The 22,772-nt window shown below is 50.9% G+C and overlaps 1 protein-coding gene across 1 annotated transcript in view; it reads right to left on the bottom strand.

Annotated features, from left to right (window-relative positions):
* Positions 1 to 22,772, bottom strand: part of RBM20 (RNA binding motif protein 20) — a 180,569-nt gene that overhangs the window by 5,832 nt on the left and 151,965 nt on the right. Inside the window, exons 8-13 of the mRNA XM_010983270.3 lie at positions 18,397 to 18,476; positions 16,546 to 17,224; positions 10,694 to 10,798; positions 8,897 to 9,557; positions 7,194 to 7,328; positions 979 to 1,100 (exon numbers count right to left, since the gene is read on the bottom strand). Coding sequence (XP_010981572.3) covers positions 979 to 1,100; positions 7,194 to 7,328; positions 8,897 to 9,557; positions 10,694 to 10,798; positions 16,546 to 17,224; positions 18,397 to 18,476 — 1,782 coding nt within the window. The remainder of the gene's footprint in view (positions 1 to 978; positions 1,101 to 7,193; positions 7,329 to 8,896; positions 9,558 to 10,693; positions 10,799 to 16,545; positions 17,225 to 18,396; positions 18,477 to 22,772) is intronic.

Raw genomic sequence — 22,772 nt, 5'->3', positions numbered from 1 at the left:
GGGTCTTCCGGAGTCAAGGCCTTGTGCCTCAAAAAGCTAGTCTGATTCACCGTAGTAAAAACAGGAGGTGCCTTGATAGACTCACCCCAGGGCGTCTGTCTCCCATGCTTTCTATTACATCACGAGTCCCCAGCTTATACCAGAAGTTAATTAGGAAAATCACATTCCAACACACTATATTCTAGTTAGGTACATGTTATAGAATATATTACTATATCCCATTGATTTTAAAAAGTGTTTTTTCCACACATTAACATCTCTGAAATTGAGATGCATTTTACAGTTGATGCAATTCACCATTTAATTTGCAACATTTTTTTCCCTTTTGGTATCACAAAATAGTGGTGTGCCTTACAACTAATGGCACCTTAGGTTGGATGAAATACGGTACACAGAGTATTTTTATATGTCACCTGTTAATATACTATGAAACATACTTATTTTATTTATTACTTATCTCCTATGCTAGAATGAAAGGTCTAAGAGGAAAGGAATTTTTGTCTCTTTTTTTGTTGTTGTATCTCCAGTGCCTAGAATACTGTCTAATCCACGGTGTGCCTGTGATGAATAGTTGCAGTATGGACGAACATTTACATAGAACAGAATAGGGGTTTTTCTTCTAGCAAACATGGATACTGCACAGGGAAAGAACATATAGAGAAATACCTGGAACATCCAGATTTTGTGAAAAGGGGTCAGCCCCAGCCACGGGCCAGGTGAATACTAGCTCGAGTCACTCAGTCTAGATGGACAGGCAGATGCAAAAACAAAGTAAACGTAACCCAAATACAATGTTTTGTACGAAGGTGGAGATGGATGCTCTGAGAGCACATGGGAGGCAGCCACCACGAGGAGCAGCCTGCTGGAGTCAGGTCTGAGAGAACAGCAGGAGTTTTCCATGCAGTGGAAGGAGATGAAACACACAGAAACAGAGCCCGGGCAGCCCCCTAGGCCTAGGCAGTGAGGGCCAATGGCTACCTGTAAGTTCCTGTAGTGGACAGCACTGCGACAGTGGCTCATCTTCGCCATCTCCTCGCTTGTGTAGAACAGCCCACACAGCTTGCAGTAGAAGCCGGTCCTGGGCACCACGAACTCCACCCCTGCAGCAGGATGGGGGGTGGACAGGGAGGCAGTTAGGAAGGTGGAGGGAGGCCCCTGGGGTCCAGACAGCAGTCTGGTGGACAGAGGAGCCATGCCCTCCAGCCCTCGTTTGCTGTTGACTTTGGCTGGTTACCCAGCTTCTCCGGGCCTCAGTTTCCCCATTTGCAAAACAGGGCAGAGAAGACAGCATCAGCTTCCGTCACAGGCGGCTGTGAGCATGAGGGGTGTCCCCCCTGAAGTGAGACGGCATGCTCAGCAATTATACGCCCTGCAACCCACTTCGGGAAGTAGGTCCAGGCTCTACCATGACCAGACTGCTTCCAGGGAAAGGAGGAAGGAGCTTTCTTACATTTCAGTGGGTGGATTTTGTTTCTCCACACTGTACCCGTCCCTGCAGCTGTTGTGACCAGGACTCTGGAAGGATGCACTCATTTTTGTTTGTTTATTCTAGAATTATGTCCATTAAAGAAAATTTTAAAAACAAAAGTGAAGAAAATTCACCCAGATTCATTCCAATCAAAATACTTCCTTCCACACTATTTACAGAGAGAGCCTTTCTGGGCGGGGAGGGGGCAGTTTTAATCATTCCCTAAGTGTATTTCTGTCTCCTCCCTCTTTCGTGTGATGGTCTGTCATAAATATTTCCCCATCTTTCTCCAGTCTTTACATCGGAACCACCAATTAATAGCATTTTATTTATGATTTGTTAAATAAAAGTCCCAGGATTCTGGGAGGCCTTTTGATTGTAAGGAAAGGAAATAGTGGCCCAACAGCCAGGGAAGTAACACTGTCGCAGCCCCGGGGATTCATCTCTGAAGGCCCGCCTCCACCAAGGTGTTCTGGGGGTCACGGTCTCCTCTGGAAGACAGTCAGCAGAGTGGAAAGAGCCCAGGACTGAGAAGGCTCAGACCAGACACTAAGAATCAGTGGAGCCCGGGGAGAGTCAGCGGAGCCCCTCCTGGGCCTCAGTTTCCTGGGCACCCGATTGTGAAGCCCCAGCTAAAGAGCAGGGTGTAATAAGGGCTGTGAAGCCCGGACTCCCTGCGGAAGTAAAGGAGAGGGGCTGGTCATGAGGGATGCCTGGACCCCGCTTTCAGATTGGGGCCACCCCCTGTGTGAGCTGACACACTTCAGCTGGGCTCTGCTGAGGTCCAACTGGTTAGTTCTGCTGGGGGTGGGAGATGTGGGAGAGCTGGCCGCCCACTGGAAGGGAGAGAGGGGCTGGGGGCCGCACACCAGGCCAACAGCAGCTTCCTGCAGAGAGGGGGGCAGGCCGGGTCTCCACCGAGGCGCTGCGTGCGTGTGACCACGAGGCTGGGCCTCCCTTCACTTGCCTCCTCCCGCCTCCCGAGAGACAGAGCTAAGCACACAGGAGACCCTGTCAGAGAGAAGCAGCTTAGACTTGTAATTACAGCATTTTTTTTTCCATTTCAAAAGAGCCACTTATCAGTGTGGAGGGGCAGGTCTCGAGGGCGGAGGGGGCCAGGGAGGCCTGCCCTGACTGATTGCTCCTCTGTGGTCTGGGGCCTGGGCAGTTCTAACTGCCACGCAGCAAGCCCACCGCCGAGCCCTCAGCCGTTTCCAGCAGTCTCCAGAGCCAAGGGGCCTCGCTCAGACCCAGCTGCCCAGGGGAAGGCTGAGCGGCCTTCCCCTCCCCACCCTCCTCCCACCCTCACTGCAAAGGATGGGCAAGCAGCCTGGCTTTGCCTGTGTGTGGCCCGCCCGCCCCGCCACCTCACAACAGGCCCTGGCTCCTGGCTGTGCTGGCAAACGAGCATTAAGTAAGGCTGGCCTTCATCCTCTGCTTCTACAAAATTATTCTCCCCGTTGCTGCTGCTCTGCAGGGAGCCAAGGCCCACACTAGACAAGAGAAGGGCAACCAGGAAAGGAGACGCAGCACCCAGAGGCCACGAGGAGCAGAGGCGAGCCTGCCATCAGAGCCACTCCCTGGTTCCTGTCCAGACCCTGCAGGATCAGCCAACTGGGTGGAATCAGGAAAGAAGTCTTGGGGTTTTCACTGAGACCCCACTAAGGCCTCCAGGGTTCTCCAGGTTTCCCAAGAGGCCTTCCGGCCCCTGTTCTGGGTCCTTCAGAAGGGGTGCAGCTGCCTCAGAAGCCACCACAGAGCATGAGGCAGGGCCTGAGCTGGCAGCTGTGGCTCCTTTCAACCCCAGGGGCACGGCTACCAAAAACAAAAAACAAAACCTGAAAACAAAACTTGGAAGCCACAGTATACTGGAATACTGGAGAGAAAATGGGAATATTTAGAGGCAGGTACACCTAGCTCTTTGATTCAACACTGTGTAACCTCAGGTATGTTACTTAACCTCTCTGAGCTCAGTTTCCTCACCTGAAAAGTAGGAATCATAGTATCACAAACAGAGTCACAGGGAAGCACCTATCATTTTGTCTGGTGCCCCGGAAAATATTAGTTTCCAGATATGTATTAAACATTTCTCCACAGAGGCCTTCCTGCCCTCCAGCCTCTCACTAGAGCCCCCTGGAGAACCCAGGTTCCATGGTTTGGCAGCAACTCTCTTCCCTGACCCAGCCCGGCCCGGCCTGCCAGGGGGCTAGTTGGGCAGTACCCAGGGGGTCAGAGACAGCACTGAGGAAGGAGAAGCCGGGGGAGGATCCCCAAACACCTGGGAACTCACTCCTGAGTAGCTGGGAGTTGCCGGGCACCAGGATGCCAACACCGCCTCAGGACACCTCTGGAACGTGAGGGCTGGGGGAAGTGGCCATGCCAAGACAAAACTGCCACAACCCATGAGTTCTGCAGCAACCTGGTCCTCCCGTTTTTTAGCCTCTATTAAGTATAATAATTAAAGCTGCATTTGCCTTCTAATAATAGCTCCTGGCACGGGTAATTACAACCCCGTCATCCCAGCAAAGCCTGGGATGGGTGGAGGGGGAGCTTGTGTTTTGCAGGCAGAGCCCTTTGGTTCTGATAAGAGCAGGCCTTGGCAGGCTTGGGCTGGCGGGGGTCACCCAGAGCTGGCCTGAAACGCACGGTGGGGGGGTACCCTTCCCCAGCCCCTGAGCAGCGGGGCTTAGCCTCCCTGCTCTCCATGGGGACCAAGCCGGAGTTGCCCCCCACCTCCCTAGAAGTCTCTCTGCAGTAGCGACAGACCATGGAGGGCGAAGGGTTATGCAGCCCCAGTGAGAGGAAACGTAGTAGGTCTCAATAACTGTTTCATAAACGAATAACAACAATAGACAACCCTTACTTAATACCTCCTACCTTGAAGACACTGAGGCCTGACAAGTGCTCGTTCGTCTGATCCTCAAAATCACCCCACAGGGGAGGCATCTGTTACCATCCCTGATTTACAGATGAAGAAAGCCAGGTAGGGAGGTTAACTAAGCAGCTCTCTGTCCCCCAGACAGCTGGGATTTGAACCCAGAGAGTCAGAGTCCACAATCTGTGCTCTTAATCACTGCACAAAAATCGCCTTTCCTCCACTGTGCTGCCTCAACTGGAGGAACAGGAGGGCGGGGCGGTCTCAGATTAGGAATCCTGAGTTCTGACCTGAGCTTGCTGTGAGACCTTAGGTAATAAGTCTCTGGGCTCCAGTCTCCTTACCTGTCAAATGCAGAAAATAGTGCCATACTCCCTACCCCTCACCGAGATCAATCAGGCAATGGGTCTGAAAGCTAATCGGAGACTGTAATCAAGCACGAAAGTACAATCTGTAATAGCCCCAAACCAGAAACAACCCAAATGCCCGTCAACAGCTGAATGAATAAACAAAATGTGATCTATCCACAACCACAAGGCGATCCTCCTCAACAAAAACCAGAAACCAACTATCCATACACCCAACAATTTGAAAGAATCCCAGAATAATGATGGTGAGTGAAAGAAGCCAGGTAACAAGAGTACATCCTGTATGATCCCCTTTATATAAAGTTCTAGAATGCAAACTCATATTCAGCGACAGGAAGGAGGGCAGTGGTTACCTGGGGACTGAGGTTGGGAGGGAGGGATTAAAAAGGATTTGCAGGAAATATGAGGGATGATAACTATGTTCATTCTTTTGACTGTGGTGGTGGTCTCACAGGTGGATACATTTGTCAAAATTGATCCAACTGTGCACTTTAAATATGTGCACTACATTAATGTCAATTATAACTCAACAGAGTTGGGTTTTTTTTTTTTAAATACAATGAGCCACCATTTTTCTCCTAACAGGTTAGTAAAGATTAAAAACTGATAACATCTGAGGTTGGCAAGGATGTGGAGAATGAGTACTCTCGAGGTAGCAGTGAAAACTGGTATAATCTTTCTGATGTGCAATTTAGTGGCAATTATGAAAATCTGAAATGCAAATATATATAACCTCACTACCCCCTGGCGAGGACGCTGTCCTCCAGAAACACTGGCTAGCACACAGGTTAGGGTTACAGCATGTTTGGAAGGCTGAGCACAGAGGTCACATGGAGCTAGGGGTCAAAGGGCTGGGGTTTCAATCCCAGCTCCAGCCTGGGCCTTTCATTCAATTTGTAACCCTGCATCTCAGATTTCTTAGCTGTAAGATAGGGATAAAAATACTAGCTACCTCACAGGTGTTTTGAGAGTTAAATGAAATATGCACTAGAAATGGTGCCTGCCTGATAAATGATAAAAATAAAAGCATAACTATTATAGCATTGTAATAATGGAAAAAAAAAAAACCTGAAAACGTCCCAAATGTTCACCATTCACCAGTAAAGGAGTAGGTCAGTCATTTACGGTACACCTTTTAAGATGGAATAGTGGTTAAGAAGAATGCATTCTCTATGTACCGACGTGAAGAGATCGCTAAGACCCCCTGTGAAGTTAGAAAAGCAAATTGCACAGCATTACATACATAGTGTGATCCTATTTTTGTGGGAGAAAAACTCCATGGGTATGACAGTGGCTACTTCTGGAGTTGAGCAGACACTGGGGGGAAGAGATACAACATTATATGGTTTTAAACATTTGTTATAATAATCTTTTATACTTTTTGTAATAAAAAATAATGAAAAGACAAGAATTATAAGGTAGCAGAATTTATTCTTAATTTTTGCCTGTGTGTGTCATACAGATTCCAAGTTCTTGGATGCCAAGAGACTTGTGTTCCATTTCTCGATTCTCCCCAGTGCCTCGCAAGGTGCCAGTTATCTAGGAAGGGTTGCTGACTGAATGAATGCATGAACAATTCCTAAACGAACTGCCTGGCACCCTTTCCCTGAAAGGCAGCCTTTGCAACTCTTCCAGCGTTAAAAAAACCCAGGGCTTTCTTGCAGTCATCTAAGTTCATTCTAAGGTCGGTATGTATTTCCCTTTTTTAGTTTTTGTCCTGAGGCATGCAGCAAACTCAACCCTTAAAAAAAAAAAAGGAAGTTTGCTCTTCGAATCTGACTAAATGGCACACTTGGAGGATAGAAACAGGAAGAAAAATTTAAAAGCAGATAGAAAAGGAAAAAAAGAAACTCGATAGAAAGGGTGAGCCTCCATATTGACTAGCGCCTCCCCCTGGGGAAGACTTGTTTGAGGACGTGCAGTCACTCAGTATTGGGAGGACAGGGACCCAGGTCTCTCTCTGCTCAGTGCCCCTTCATCAACTATACAGGGCCTGCCCCCCAGTGCAGTCTGTTCAGCATCACTGCCTCAGAGAAGCTGGCCCCTCAAAGAGAAAAAAATGGTTTTGGGAAGGGCTGGGGCTAAGAGGGCAGGGAAGGCATTGGCAGAAGAGGTTCATTTCTGTTGACTTTGTGGCGGCCACTGGGCCTCTGCTTCCCTGGCTGAATAAGGGCTGTGTGGTCATGGATAAAGCATTTCCTGACGGGGAGAACAGTCTCTTTGCTCTGGCTCCCAGGACAGTGCCGTTCAGAGTCTGACCCCTTGAGGTGGCTGGTCCACTACAGGAGACGGAAACTGCCAAAACCCTGAAAGTGGCACACAAATCTAGGTGACTGTATCAGACACAAAAAGACAACAACCAGATGCCAAAAAGCCCACAACCAGATGCCAAAAAGCCCTCTCAAGCTCTTAGATGTTATTACGGAACTATCATTTCCTGGAGGTGAATTCTCAGGAAGGGCTGTGGATTTATTTTACCCACCTAGAGGAATGCTGAGTTCACTGAACACATCCTCTGGTTCCCAGGAAGGCAAAGAAAGAGGCTGTTTCAGCTCAACTTCAGCATATTCTGGTGACCTCACGTCCAAAGATTTCATTTCCACGTACCTGGAGTTTTCTGCAAAACATGAGCCAGGGCAAAACTAATAAAACACATCACGCCTCTAAGAATCCCTGCAGTTCTATTCCTTGCACTGCGTGATGGCGAATGGTCCCTTGGGCTGCTTCATAACACGGGACTAGGGCGAGGGCTGCTAATCAGAAGCAAAGTGCCATAATGAAGAGCTTTTTCAGCTGCCAGAAGAATGCCACACACAAGAAAACTTGGCAAATCTTTGCATTAGCTCCTTGGGGGATGGGCTGCTGATGCCTTGCCCACTCCTTTGCCCCCCCCCCCCCCATTCAGTATCACACCCTCTCTGCAGGCAGAAGAATTATGGAAGTGCAAAAATTGTGCTGACGTCCGCAGGAGCACTGAGGCAGGCAGAAAAGGCAATGCCATTCTCACCCCAAGCCTGTCGAGCAGTGTTATTAAATGTGAACTCCAAACACTGGGTAAGCTAATAGGCCATTAACACCAGTGCATGTTGAGACTGGTACTGCGAAATGCACGGGGTTCAATCAGAGCAAGGTGAACGACACTTCGCTCCTTCTGCCTTCTTGCCTTCTCCAGACACAGCCCAGGCCTCGGCGTTTCTCTAGCAACAAGAAGGAAGCTCGTGGCAGAGTTTCTATGGAAACTCAGATCCACGCAGGTGAAAACAGCTCAGGTCAGCTTGACATGCGGGGAAGCCCAAGCCGCCAGCTCATCTACCAGCTCGCGCCAAGCACACAGCACTGGGTTGAAAGGTTTCTTTCTAAGCCTTTCATGTATATTTTCTGCCCTCGCCTCTTTTCCTCCCGTCCCTTACTTCAAACTCTGCAATGCTGCACACTTCTGAAAAAGTGAAATTTTAGTTACTTTCATTGGGAGAACATTGAGGGCTACTCGTCCTCCCCCCACCCCGCCCCCGCCATAACCCTTGATAGAGCTTAGTTTCCACTTGGCAGAGAAGACAGGGCTTAGCCTATTTTAAACTCTGTCTTTCATGATGTCATAGTACCGGGCACAGACACAACATCACTTCTAGTGGAGACAGAGATCTCGGGGAAAGTCTTGTTTCACCATCAGACACTGGAGAAAAGCGGGTCTGAGGCAGTGAGAAGGGGAACAGGCCGGACCCCTTGTGGGCCCCTCATTCTTGCCTCTGCCCGCTCCTTTCACTGCCTCCCAGGCTCCCGCCCCCTCACTCAGGCCTCACAGAAATAATGCCTGGGTGGTCCTCTGTTGTGAGGGTAAGAGAGGCTGCTTGTTGATCCCTAGGAACCAAAGCTCCTTTGATAGCTCAAAACATTTGCTAATTGAGATATCAGAGTCCGTCTGGGCTCCTGTAAATTCAGAGAAGTCCGTCCTATCTGAGTATGCTTCTCAGAAAACGCGGCGCCTCCTATCTGATTGCCTTTACACCACTTGCCTAAAAGCCCTAACAGTTTAACCAGGCTTTTAGAAGCTTGCCTTCTGCACCAGCTTTAATGCTGGTTAAAACCTTACTTCGGTTCGTTCCAGCCTGCTCATGCCCACATGCTGCTCCAGGGGAGCAGTGATCCCATCTACCCAACCGCCCAGGAGAAAGGGGAGGTAGTTACCCTGGGTCGACACTCCTTGGCAAGCCTGGCTTTGGAGGTCGGTTTCGGTGGTGGGGCTGGCTTTCTCCTCCAGGGGGCTGCCTTCACCAGCCCCATCTTCGGGGGTCTCCCTGGCCTTGCAGTCATCGAGAGAGGGGCTAGGCTGCCAGGCCCTCTCCTCTGCTGGCTTGGGGGAAGACATTTGCTGGTGTGTAGAGGCCAGGCACACATCTGAGCTCTCCGCTGCCTTTGCCTGCTTCTCGTAGCAATCTGAACCCTCCAGTGAGAGGCCTGTCTCACATTCAGCTGGCTTCCGCTCAGCATCCAGATTTAGGCCAGGCGTTTCCACCTCCATGTCACTAGGACAGCTAGTGGAAGCAGAAGGCAGTTCTTTGGGCGACTTGAGGCCGATTTCCACGGCCCCATTACCTATGGTCTTGACTCCCTCCTCGATGAAATCTTTGGCTAAGTCCAGGTCTAAGGTGGTCGTCACACAGGGACACATTTCTGGACAGATTTTGTCCTTCTGGTCAATGGGCACAATTTCTTCCAGTTCTGGGATGTCCGGTTCCATAATAAAATCTTCTTCCTCCCCCACCTCGTCTACTGTAACCAGCTCCTCCATGTTGGTGGGATACCAGCTCTCCCCCTCTGCCTCACTTCCACTCTCCAAGTCTTGCTCCTGAATAAAAAATGCAGAATGGAGGTCAGAGGGTGGCTGAGGAGTGGCTCTTCATATTCAACCAGAAAGGGGCACAAACCTTGACCACAGGACCCCTCAAACTAGGAAGATCCTCAACAATCTGACTCCTACTGGGAACATTTACTAGGTAATAAGAAGCTATAAACCATTCAGGTCTCTTATCACTGATTCATCTCTTAGGATGAGGCTCAAAACAGCACAGGATCTGAAATGAGCCCTTACTGCTTAACCAACCATGTTTAACGTGGCACAAAGAATTTCAACTCCTGGTACATAATATGTGCTCAATAAATATTTTTGAATGAATGAATGATTAAGTTATAAATTCTAAGCACATCAACTTGCTGGAGCTATTTCCTTGCACGCAGGACATCACTAAATGTAACTGCTGCACAGTCTTCACAAAACTCCCCCCAACACCCTCTCCCAGCAAGGGTGCAACCTCCACAGCCATGGCTCACACTTGGCCCCTCTCGACACTTTCATGAACCCAGCAGCCCAGGGACCCAGCAGCCAGATTTAAGAGATCAGCTTCCCTGCCAGCGATACTCATCTCTCCGCCTCTCCTGACCGGAAAGGCATGAAGCTGGCCATGTTCCAGGGACATTTCTTTCTGCTGTGGCGGTCTCAGCCCTGTAACTGGGTTTTTCATTTCAATTAAGTAAAGTAATCTTTACAAGCACAGTAGATGTTTTGTTAATCCCAGGGTCTGGGACTGCTGAGGTCAGGGCCCCAGCTTGAGTCCCCAAAGCCCCCTTCCTCCTCCAGCTCCTCCCATGGGACCTGCCTATTTTGGGAGCCTGGCTCTGAAACCTGACTCTTTTTTGGGCAGCCCATGTTTTCTCTTATAAGCACAGCCAAATTACTGAAGACTGAGGCAGAGCCCAGGCAGGTAGGTGGTAAAGGTCTCCCCAATAAAGACTGTGCAAAGGTCCCAGGCAAAGCCATCCCTCCAAGAAGTGCTGGCTTCATTCACAGACCCACTGGTGGGGTCCCGGACACGTCCCAGACAGCGAGCAGGGCATCACTAGGCAGGCTGGGGACCCCTGTGACTTGGTGCCCAATGGCTGTTGTGCCGATGAGGCTACACTGCCAGCATCTGGGACAAACCTTACCTTCCATGTCCTTGTATTTTCTGCATCAGAGGATTCTGTTTCTTTCTCCTGCCTGCCCACTGATGCGGGGCTATCTTCCATGCTGTCCTGTTCTTCTTTTCCAGCCTTACCAAGGAAAGAACAGAACAAACCAAGCCAACAGTGAGTAGGGACGGAGAAAAGAGGGCACACCAAGAGGAAAACAATGCTGCAGAGCACAGCTAACAGCTGTCGGGCATATTTCACCCACAGTATTTCCCTTATCCTCACAAAAGCTCTCGGAGGCAGGTGCTATTATCATCTTCACTATAGAGATGAGGAAACTGAAGCTCAGAGAGGGTAAGTCACTTGTTCAAGGTCACACAGACAAACAGAGGCACAGAAATATCTTCATGGCTGGCCTGAATGCTTGAGGGAGACAGAAATCCCTGGCAAATCAGGCACTTTCTGCAGCTGTGAAATCTGTGGATAGTGAGGGTGAGCAAAGGGGCCATGGGGGAAGTGACCCTGGATTTAACAACCATCATGGTGACACCTCCCCAACAGATCAGTCTTGGCCATTAAACAAATCACATCTAGGCTGTTTGTGGGTAGGAAGGGTGTTGTCACCAAGCAGTGCCACTCACCTCTCTTCTGCCTTATTCCTTTCCTGGGGCTACAGCCCAAACCAGCGATCCCTCCCCTTCTTCCTTCCTCCTATTCCATCCCTCAAGTTAAGCCCCTCATGATACTGCTCGAGTCTGGGAAACTGAACAATTGAAAGCATGTGTCTGGTTCAAGAATTAGGATTACAACAGAGGTCAGCCAAGTATCGCCCTTGAGCCAAATCTGATCCAGCGCCTCTTTCTGTGCAGTCGGGGAACCAACAATGCTTTTCACCCCTCTAAATGGTTGCATGTTAAATGATTCTCTAAGTACCAACATAATATCCTCAATCTTGCCTCTTGGCCCATACAGCTGAAATAGTTATATCTGGTGCTTTATGGAAAAAAGTTTGCCAGCCCCCAGTTTAGAAGTTTGAGGAGGAGAGTCTCCTGTGACTTAAACTTTGGCCACCAAGTCAATGACCATTCCCAGGCATTCTTGGGAGAAGGCTGCATTTTCTCGACATTTTTGGCTGAGGTTGGCTCAAAGGAAACCACTCCCGCTCTGACTTCTTATGACCAGACACACCCCTCTTTGCTGACGAGGAGCCAGCTGGGGCAGGAGCTCAGGGCTGACGGGTTTAACCAGTTATTACGGGACAGGGAAGGACAATTCAAATCCTCAGGTCTTCGCTTTTTCCAGCATCTGGAGCAGAAGCTCTACTCTAGCCCGCTGAGCTCAAGGCAGCTCCAGAGGCCTACTTAGCTTCTACCAGCAGGGGACCGCTTTATTTCTGTCTCCCTGAATGAATAATCCATAGCCCTCCCTTGTCAAAATAAATACCCCTTACCCTTCCCAGGCAGCTCCTGCCGCCACAGTCCCAGCTCAGTATGGTAAACAGACTCCCTCCAGTTCAAGCTGGGAGAGGCAGGGACTGCCTGGCCACCGGAAGCCCCCCACCAGGTGGACCCCTGCTCTTCCTCCCTGCAGGCAAAGGAAACAGAGCAGGGCCTTTCAGTGCACTCCTGGCCCTGGGATCATTTCCAGGTGACAGCAGTTTATGGGAACAGACAGATGCAACCAATGCCCCCGGCTCCCCCTACCGGCTCAGGGACCAGTGTATTAAGTCCAGACAGTTCCAGGCAGGGCTGCCACCGCAGGGCCGGGGCTACTGCTAAACCACTTCTTAACTGGTCTCCCTCTTGTGCTCTGTAGCCTCCTCCCAAGTGTATTCTCCCCGAGGTGATTGAGAATAGTGACTCCAAAATGCAAACCTATCACATCCCCACTGCACCTTTTAGCTTGAACATTTCATTTGCTTCCCCTTGCTCTGAGGATAAAGACAAAACTCCATAACCGGCCTACAAGGCCCTGCATGATGTGGCCCCTGTTGATAAATCAGCTTCACCTCCCACCATTCTAACCCTGGCTCTCTCTGCTCCAGAAACACTGGCCTCTGGCCACAGGGCCTTTGCACAGGATATTTCCTGTGTCTGCTCTCCTTCCTTTTCATCCAGTAAATACTCACCATTCCTTCAAGTCTCAACAGCCACATCCTAACTCAGGGAAGCCTCTGATTCGTCATAGGCACTAACAGCCCTATACACCTCCATCTCCTTAGCATTTAACACTCACACTCATCTACTCACTTAAGGAATTATTTGATTAATATGTTTTCCATTAGACCATGAGCTTCATGAGATCAGGGGTCATTGCAGCTCTGATTCACAACTGTAGCCCCAGTGCTAGATGCTCCATGAACACTGGTCAAGACAAGAATGCAGATGGGTAGGAAACGGTGGAGTGAATAATAGGCTCGCAACTGCCTCCCAGTGAGCTTGGGTCTGGGCTTTGAACTGAGCATAAGTGGTTTTTCTATTTCTCTCTCCAATGGCTTGTTTATACTGTGGGCTGCATCCTGGGGACCCCTGGGGCTCCATCTGGTCCACAGGCATGTTTTGGTCTCTAAAATGTGGGAAATGTCATACCAATATCTGCATCTGGACATGGGTCTTGCTCCCAGAAATGGGAGTGCTGACTGCACAGGGCATGCCTCCCTGAACGGCAGCCACAGAGGGGAGCAGCACGGCGGCTGCCCCAGCAGACAGCCCCCTCCTCCTGGGTCTGCCACGGTCCCAGCTCTCCATGTTGGCCCCACCCGTGCTACCTGGTGGCCTATGTCACCTGCCTGGCTCCCCTTCTCTAGGCACCTGGGTCTGTCGACCTGATGGCCCGTCTGGGAAAGCAGAGGAGCGCCTCTTTCCCAGGTCTCCCTATTCAGGGACTTGATTTCTTTCTTCTTTCTCTGGTCTCGTGGTCGGGGCTGGGTCTCCCGTCTGGCTGTGGCCACCCATGAACACTGAGCGGTGCACATGCTGGCTTCACCAGCACAGGCACCCTCTCCAGGTACTTTCCGGGGCTTCCCACTAGCACAAGCTCGTGGAAGTCCTACAGCAGCCTTGGGATCACATCCATTCCACCAACGAGAAAACTGAGCTGAGAAGAACAGCGTGTGACCCGGTTCTCAGAAGCCAAGCCTTTGCCTCCAGAATTGGCTCCGTCATTTATTCTTTCAGCAAATACATACTGAATGCTTACTCAGTTCCATACACTCATCTAGGAACCGGGGGCAGGCAGTGAGCACCGCAGACAGAAATTCCTGCCCTCATGGAGGTTACATTGTGGGGAGGGCTGAGAGGGAGGGGAGACCAAGTAACATAGAAACATTAGGGGATAGGTTAGAAGGAGACAGGTGCCACCAAGACAAGGAAAGCGGGTTTGGGATGTTGTGATTTTATGTGGTGGCCAGGAATAAACTTCGGAGAATGTGACAATGAGTAAAGACAAAGGTTAGGTGAGGAGGGCCGCGTGGATTTGGGGGGGAGGGGCTCCTGGGCAGGGGGACACGTGTAAAGGCCCTGCTGTGGTACGTGCAAATGCAAAGACCCTTCCTCAGCCCTGCTGCCTTTGTTCCCCAAATTCAGCAGCTGCCTGTTCTCTGACTCCGGGGGCAGCCCTATGGGGTCTGGGTGGTTCTCACGATTGAGATAAGAGTTTGAGATCAGGGAAGAAAACTCGTTGTTCTGCTGGGATTCCACCAAATGGCATAGGGCTGCCCAGCTCCAAACCCACAGAAACTATCTGTTGGGGACCCCAACAAGTCCCTAGTGATCCCGCTCTAAGGCTATTAACGGTAGAGCCTCCCAGAACAGAATCGTGGGGAAACCATGGGGCCTTTCTGGGAAACTTCTTTCGCATCAGGGGCTCATGAGATGATCCCCAGTATGTATCACCTTGAATGAGCAACGTGTGCAAACCAAGGAAAGCAGCGTGGGTATCACAGAACAAGTGAGGTTACCAAAGAAGAGTCTCAGGAGCGTGGGTAGGAGTGCAGAGGGGCAGCTCTCCTAACCTCGCCATGGGGGACAGAGGGCTACAGACCGGGGGTACGTGTATGAGGTCCAGCCTTGAGGCCCTGCCAATGCTCGCTCTCAATCCCTCTGTGCCTCTACTCCAGGCACTGACTCCACACCACCCCTTGGATGCCTCTAAGCATAGATGTATATACACAAAGGAATACTACTGCCAAAAAAAAAAAAAGAATAAAATAATGCCATTTGCAGCAATGTGGATGGACCTGGAGATTGTCATTCTAAGTGAAGTAAGTCAGAAAGAGAAAGAAAGATACCATATGATATTGCTTATATGTGGAATCTTAAAAAAAAAGGACACAAATGAACTTATTTACAAAACAGAAACAGACTCACAGCCATAGAGAACAAAGTTATGGTTACCAGTGTGTAAAGAGGGTGGGAAGGGATAAACTGGGAATTTGAAATTTTCACCTCTTGGAGAGTGATGGAAATGTAGGCTGTCTTGATTGTGGTGGTGGTGGTTTCATTGGTGTAAGTTCATCAAATTGTCCATCTGAAATATGTGTAGTTTACTGTACAGGGATCATACCACAAGAAAGGTGTTTAAATAATATTGACTATGTTGTAAACCTGAAACTCACATAATACTGTAAATCAACTATACCTCAATTTAAAAAGTCTTCCTTTCTCACTTTTGCCCTTGCTGCTTCCCAAATTGCTTTTCCCCCGACATTCGATGCTCAGCTCAAATGTCACCCGCTCTGTGCAGCTTTCCTCGTCTCCCTGCGCAGAGCTGACTGCCCACAGAGCAGCCCGTCCACCATGTGACTGCAGCGGAGGCCCCTCTATGGGAATTACTTGTGTAGCCCTGCTTCCACCGTTGGTTAGACCTCGGTCTCTGCCATAACATGACTATGCCTTGTTCATCTTCGGGTCCCCTGTCCCTGGTAATGCGTGTAGAAATAAAGTTGTGGCCAAAAGTGTGGCTCTTCAGTGTTCATGGAGTTGAGCCCTGAGATTCTTATTCGGACTTAGTAATTGGCAACAGCTCCTGGGGCAGACTAGAAGATATGCATGTAGGAGTTTTTATGGATTCTTTACGCAGACCACCCCCACCCCCAACCTCCACTGTTCCACTGGTACTTAAATGTAGGCGGTTCTGGCAAGAAGGGAGTGTAAGCCAAGCTAGAATATAAACCTGGTACCCAGAGTCCTGTGTGAACTGAAGTCATGCAGCAGGTTGGAAGCCCCGGATGAGGCACGTGGATGAAAGGTGCCAGCCAACTGCCGAGCATTTGTATTCCAGTGGAAGGAAAACACAGTGGACAGTGTCCAGAGAAACACACCAAGGCCTGGGCACCCAGGATAACTTAGTAGGTGGTGGCTGCTTTTCCTTTACCCCCTCTCATCAAAGCCCCGGGATTGGTAGGTGCTTTTGGCAGGAGAGAGGAAGCAGTGGACCAAAGATCTAATCTCTCGTGGCTGAGTGTGTGGATGCAAACACCTCGGGGCCACTCCACCCTGGACAAACAGGACCACCGAAGGCTTTTGCATCACGTCCCTGCCTAACTTCTAGTAAAGGCAGCAGGGTGCTGTGGGATTTGGAGCCAGATCACCTAAGTATGATTCCAGCTCTGCCATTGCTTGACTGTGTATCCTTGGGCAACTCACTTAAGATCTCTGTGCCTCAGTTTCCTCCTCTATAGGAAGAACAGAATTATGACTAGTATTATCTCACAGGGTTGCTACAAGGATTAAATGATGAGCTAAGGTGGTCAGCACAGTGGCTGGCTCAGAGCAAACATTCGGTAAGCGTTTCATTCGTTACATAATATGCATCATCCTATGAGTAGCAGTCTCCCGTGGGACCCGCCTCGCCTTACCTGCCACCTGGGGAAGGGATTGCATCATTACCTCATTCTCTGCTGTTCTGCTTTCTTTTCTGTCATCTGCTCCTTCTTGGTCTCTCTCGGGTCTCTTGGTTCTGTTTCTCTCACTCTGCTTAGACTTGGTGCTCTCGGGGGGCCTGGTGCCCTTCAGCTCTGGCCCGTCCTCCCTGCCTGAGTCTTCGGGGTGGGGGTGTCTGCTTTCCCGAAGCCTGGCCTCGTCCTTCCTCCTGGACCTCCCGGGGGCATCCTGTGGCTGCTTTACATACTTGTCCGACTTGCCCTTGGCCTCTTTCCGGTAGTAGCCGTCCTCTCGGCTCTTGTAGCCTGACGACGATGTCGCAGAGTGGAGTGGGTTGGGGGACCCCGACCTCAGGTGCTTTTCTCGGTAGCCCCTCCCTCCGTCTAGTCGCTCGTCTGACTCCGCTTTGTCTAGTTGCCGGGGGTAGTGTCTGCGGTCGTGAGGCCACGGGTCGGTCCTGTCCCTCTTGTCCTCCCCATTCTCCCTCCAGGGGGCCGGGCCTCGCTCCTCCTCCCTCCTGGGGTAGGGAGAGGGCTCCCACGAGTCCCGGCCGTTGCCCCAGTCGGCCCGAGATGGGCCCGGGGGGCTGTGGGAAGAGCTGCAGGAGGTGAAGCTCGGAGTGTGGGACCTCGGGGACAGTGACCGGCTCATTGGACTTCGAGATCTCGGTCTTTCTGGGCCGTATCTGGGAGGGAGCAAAGGAGTCATTTTAGAACCTGCACCCCCCGCAGCCCCCAAACCCAGATACACCCCATCTCTGCAACAGCATCCTGTGCATATGACCCCACCCGGCCACTGACTCTTCATCACAACCATGCAGACCACACAGAGACTGGTCCAGGGGAGAGGTCTTCCTCCTTCCGGGTTTCTGGGAGAGATTTTCCCTAGGCACAGTTCTGGCCGCTCTCTGCCCCTTCACTCATTTTGCTCCCGGTAAATGAATAATTGGGCTGGTTTGGCCCAGCCTCATCTTTCTTCCTCTTAGAAGTGAGCTACATTTGGGGAGCAGGAGATGTAGGGTGGACGTGGGGGCAAGGTTGCCCTGGCCCAGCCTGGTGGGCAAGGCTGCCTAACCTTGGGATTCAATCAACTGGCCTCTTGGCTATGAGACTGAAGCTACCCCTCCACCTGGCCACTACCAAAAAAAAGGCCACCTCTTGGCCTCCATTTTTCTAGGAAGGCATTTTGGGGTGGGAAGAGATCTTAGAGCTCTGACCTGCTCGTGTTTCAGATCAAGAAACTGAAACCCAGAAAAGAACCCTGGCCTGTCGAGGTTCAGAGCAAGACCTCCTAGTCACCTGCCCCCCGACTCTGCCGCAGAACTGCAGGGGCACAGTGGGGCTTCACGCGCATCTTTTAAAAACCCAAATAACCATACTTTTTAAAACAAAGAAGCAAACAAAAATTCCAAGCCTAAAGAGCTACATACACACACCAAACACTACACACACACAGCACACACACACACACCACACACAAATACCACATACAATACATACAAACACAACCACACCAACACACACCAAACATACACAGACACTTTCAGGCTGTTTCAGCAGAGTGTACCCTTGCCCCTAAGAGTCATATATCAACAGACCCCCTCCTACATTCCTTTCCAACAGAGGAGGAGGAGCTGAGAGGGAGCTTAGCATCTGGCATTTTCCTGAGCTTTAAGCTGAGCACTGGACTGGACTGATGCACTCCTTGGGGTACGTGGAAGTGTAGGGCCCAGAAAGGCTGAGGGAAGGGGCAGGGGCAAGGGCAGGGCCCAGAGGGACTCAAATACCCCAAAGAATGAGAGAGGGAGAATGTCCCAAGGACACAGGATCTGCCCTGAGCCCTAAGGCGGGGTCTCACCTGTCTGCTTCCCGGAACATGTCCCTCTCCCTCTGGGAATGGATGTCCTGGATGATGGCGGCCACGGTTTTCCCAGGTTTCTAGGCAAAGTCAGAGGGGTCACCATCAGACCAGAAACGGCCTTGCAAACACCAGAGGGAAGCAGCTAGGACTCGGGTTCACTACCCCATCCACCAAGGGGGAAAGTGCTTTTTCAGGGGAAGAAAAAGCTTGAACCAGGGGCTGAGGAGTATGAGCATAACACTGGGTGGCGGTGGGGCTGAGTGGTCCGGGCGCGAGGCATCCAGTGTGCGGGGGAGGAAGGGCTGAGGTTCCCCATCCGCATCCTGGGAAAGAGCAGCGCTTGTTAATAAACACCCACCTCCCCTCTTCTCCAAGTAAAAGAAAATATCTGAACGTGAAAGAAGGAAGGGAAAGAGGGAGGGAGAGAGGGAGGAAGTACAACCTGGAAAGAGACTTGAAGATCACTGAATGCAGCCTCCTTATTTTATACACGAGAAAACTGAGACCCAGAGAGGTCGAGGCAGAGTTCTGCCTGGAACAGCCCCAGTCACCAGCCATGTGGTATTCGATGGTGGCTCCTGGAGTTGTGCTGGGTTAAGGAATACATTCAAAGTCGTAGAGATCATTAGGGAATCAGGACTTGACAAAAGGCATGTTAGCTCCGAGGTCCTTTCCACGCCCCATGCTCTGCAACACCCGACTCCAGCACGGTCCTGCACGGGGGACATATGGTGCTCAGCGTAACTCTGCAAGGTGGGTAGTGCAGGCTGCAAGCCAGACTTCCCAGCTGAGGATGCCAGTCACCCAAAAGCTCTGCCCTTCCCAGAAGTCACTACACGGTGGCTGTGCCAGGACAGGAACAACCCAGCCCGCAAACCCCAACCAAAGCCCTTTCCTGAACCCAGAATAGACAACCAGTAACAAAACAATCAAAACAGTTGATTAAAAAAAGAAATTCATGAAAGGATAGGAGTATTTTCCAAAAGACTACACGGAATTTGTCCATTCAATGAAAATGTACGGGTGAATTTATGGTATGTTAATTATATCTCAATATAACACGTTTAAAAAAATACTTAAAAACCCTCAGTCCATAAGGTCAATTTCTGACAAAGAATTTTATTAAGAAAATTAATCAACTGCTCTTTTTATCCTCAATTTTTTTCCTATGGAGTTAACAAAGGCTCATGAAATCTTAGAACTACACAAATGTTAGGTATCATCAAATATGTCATTTTATAGCTGTGAAAACCAGGGCCAGAGATAAGAAAGGTACTCTGTGATCTGCTGGGACTGGAATTCTCTGAGTCCTCTGGCTGCCTGGCTGCTCATCTGTGTTACTGTCGAGACTGAGGGTCAGGCTAGGGAAACAGTCAAGGTTTCAGGGCAAGAGGTCAGAGCTAGGACTTAGGGAAGAAATGAAAATGTTCAAGCCAGGGAGGCGTCTCTTGTCGACTGGAAACGCAAGAGGAAAGAGAGAAGGCAGTGATCACTACCCTTGTGGTCGTGAAGAAGTCGGAGGTCAAGAAGCCAGCCAATCCCTGATCAGGGAAAGGCCCGGGAACTGAGCACTGGTCAGGACGCCCACCCGAAAGGAGGCCTCACAGTTTTGGCAAATGGTCCCTTTCACCTCACTACAGCCATAAAGGTTGACCCTCTGTAAGTATATGGAAGTGTCACCTACAAGTAACCAAATCAGACAGGCTGTGCACCGCCAACTAGCCCCTCAACTGCTTAAACTGGACCAGAAGCAGAGACCCGGGGCCCAGCAAGGGAGGGATCTGGGGCTGTGGGCCTGGGCTGAGAAGAAAGCTGCTTGCTGCCCAGGATGCTTCCTCACATCTGCCGAGACCACCTGTGCCCTCCCCCAGGGCTGTGGGTCACCACCTGGGGGCAGAACGAGAAAGTTCATTTGGAAGTGATCCCACTGAGAGAGTCTTCTTCCTGCCTGCCCACCTTGGGCCACAAAGAGGAAGTTCCCTACTGTATCATCGGGGGAGGCCAGCCCGGGATGGCTGGTCCTCAGAAGACCCACTGCAGCACTACCTCCACTTGGGCCAATGTGTGAGCAAAGAGAGCTTGGGAAAGCTGGTGGGAGCCGTCAGGACCAAGTGCAGGGACATGTGACGAGATCAGCCGGCATCCTGGGTCCCGTCAGGCTGGAATAGGCAAAGGCTAGAGAATGCACCCCCAAATTGGGTAAAAGGTACCATGGCAACTTTTCAGAACATATGAATTCCCCGAGGGGGTTGGATGAGGGACTCCTGCAGCAAAAAAGAGTCCCTCAGGTCCCCAACACTTTTCTTCTGTCCCCTGGAACCTCAAATCCTCATGATTTTTCCTTCCAGTCCAGACCCAGGAAAGCCTGGGGTGAGAGGAGGGGGCCTGGTCAGGGAGCCGCTGAGGTTTTGCAGGTTACCCAAGGGCAGCGCGGGGTGGAGCTGAGACCTGCAGGGAGGGGCAGGTCAGGCCAGTGTCAGAGCCAGAGGCATTCCAGGAGCTCGTGGTCCCTTCCACACGCACCTCCATCACCACAGATGGCAAACCCCCTTGGGCCCTCCCCTCTGGGGTGCCCCCTGATGAGGGGCAGAGCTGGCCAATCAGGCACCCCAGAGGAAAACATCCTCTGGTGGCCCATGCAGTAGATGCAGCTGGAGTTCTCTGGGGGCTAGCAGAGCTGCTTCTTGGCTTAAATATTTCTCTGACTCCTATCTTCCCAACCACAGACTAGCTTCCTGAGGCCACTGTCAGCCCAGAGCCCCCTGAAATTGTTTCTATTCAGGCCCCACATTCCCGGAGAGGCAGAGAATGGGGTTACTGATCCTCACACAGCCAGCACCAGCACAGGGCACCCCCTCCTCATATCCTCCCCGCCCACACTGCATACAAGAGGTGCTCCGCGGTGATTGGCTGAAGAGATGGAGGGGTGGGGCTGCTGAGAGAGGACACGACAATCTGCAAATACTATATGCTGGGGCTGGCGGTCACAGGCACTGTGACCCCCTCTGAGGACCAGAGGTCAGTTCCTCTATTTTAAATGGTAATTCCAAATTGTTGGCACTATCTGGCCCACACGCCCTGCCAGCAGCCATCTGAGAAGGGGTCTGAAGTGGTCAAAGGCTTTCAAGTAACAGAATCAACTTTTCAAAGCTCTAAGAAAATCCTCTCAAACTTCCTCTTCAGGCCTGGCCTCGTTATCTTGTGGCTAAAGGTGTAAAGAAAGCAGGTAAAATAAAGCTGTAATCACTGCAGATGAGTCGAAATGGAAAGAGAATGGAGTACGCGTACAAAGGCACTTTGGGTACTTTTTTATTGTGGAACTTCTCAGACACACACAAAAGTAGAGAGAATGGTACACTGAACACCCTTGAAGCCATTTCCACTGTCAACAAGCTCCCACGGGACCAGCCACCACGCTCTCAGTCTACACATCTTGCTGCTTTAAGACAAGGGTGAGATTCTGAGCCCCGTAGACCCCCAGGGAAGTACATTCCCAGAGGGAGGCCCCACGGCTTGAGAATCTCAACCAGGAAGAGCAGCCCCAGCTCTGCCTCCAGCTGGCAGGGTCACCGGGGGTCCTGGCTTGTTGCCTGTGGGAGACTCACTTTCCCCACCTGTAAAGGTGAGATAATGCAGCGCACCCACCAACAGCCTCTGGGCGTAGCAGGCTATCCGGATAAAAGCTGAGGATGCTGGGCCAACATAAAAGGAGCTGCCTTCTGACCTCTCCGTGGCTGCTCTACAAGTCTCAAGAGTCCCAGGAAGATTCTGAAACGTTCCAGATGAGCCCTGAACTTGGCAGAGCCAGATCCTGCCATAGCCGCCCTGCTTCTGACAACATGGGGCTTTCCAAGCTCTGCATCTTTTCCCTGATCCCTGCCCGGAAGCCCTCTCTCTCTCTCTCTCCCCCTCTCTCTGTTTAGCTAAGTTGCCTTATCCCTCAAGGCCCTACCCAGGAATCGCTCCCTTTTTTACACAACCAAGTAGCACTGCCTTTTGCCCCTGAACTTCTTGGAGCTCCACATGTAGGCACTTGTGTTTAAATCTTGTATAATTTCACACAAGAACAGCTTCTCTCCCCAGTGAGACAGCAAACTTCCCCCAAGTGAAGACCATTCTCATATTCATTGTAGCTCTCCGCACCACATCTTACACGAAGACCCTCAGGCATCATTTGTGATTCCTAACCAAGAACATCATGGATCACTCTCAAGATGGCTTCCCAAGGCCAGAGACCATCTCTGTGGCTAGAAGGCTGGCAAGAACAGTGGCCCTAAAACAGGCCCCTGCCCCCAGACCACCTGGGAGCCTCAGTCCCACCCCAGCCTACTAAATGAGAATCTCTGGGCAAAAGGACCTGAAAATTGCACTGA

This window comes from Camelus dromedarius, chromosome 8 (assembly GCF_036321535.1).
Source record: "Camelus dromedarius isolate mCamDro1 chromosome 8, mCamDro1.pat, whole genome shotgun sequence".
Classification (NCBI taxonomy): Eukaryota; Metazoa; Chordata; class Mammalia; order Artiodactyla; family Camelidae; genus Camelus; species Camelus dromedarius.
This window is presented reverse-complemented; position numbering and strand designations above follow the sequence as displayed.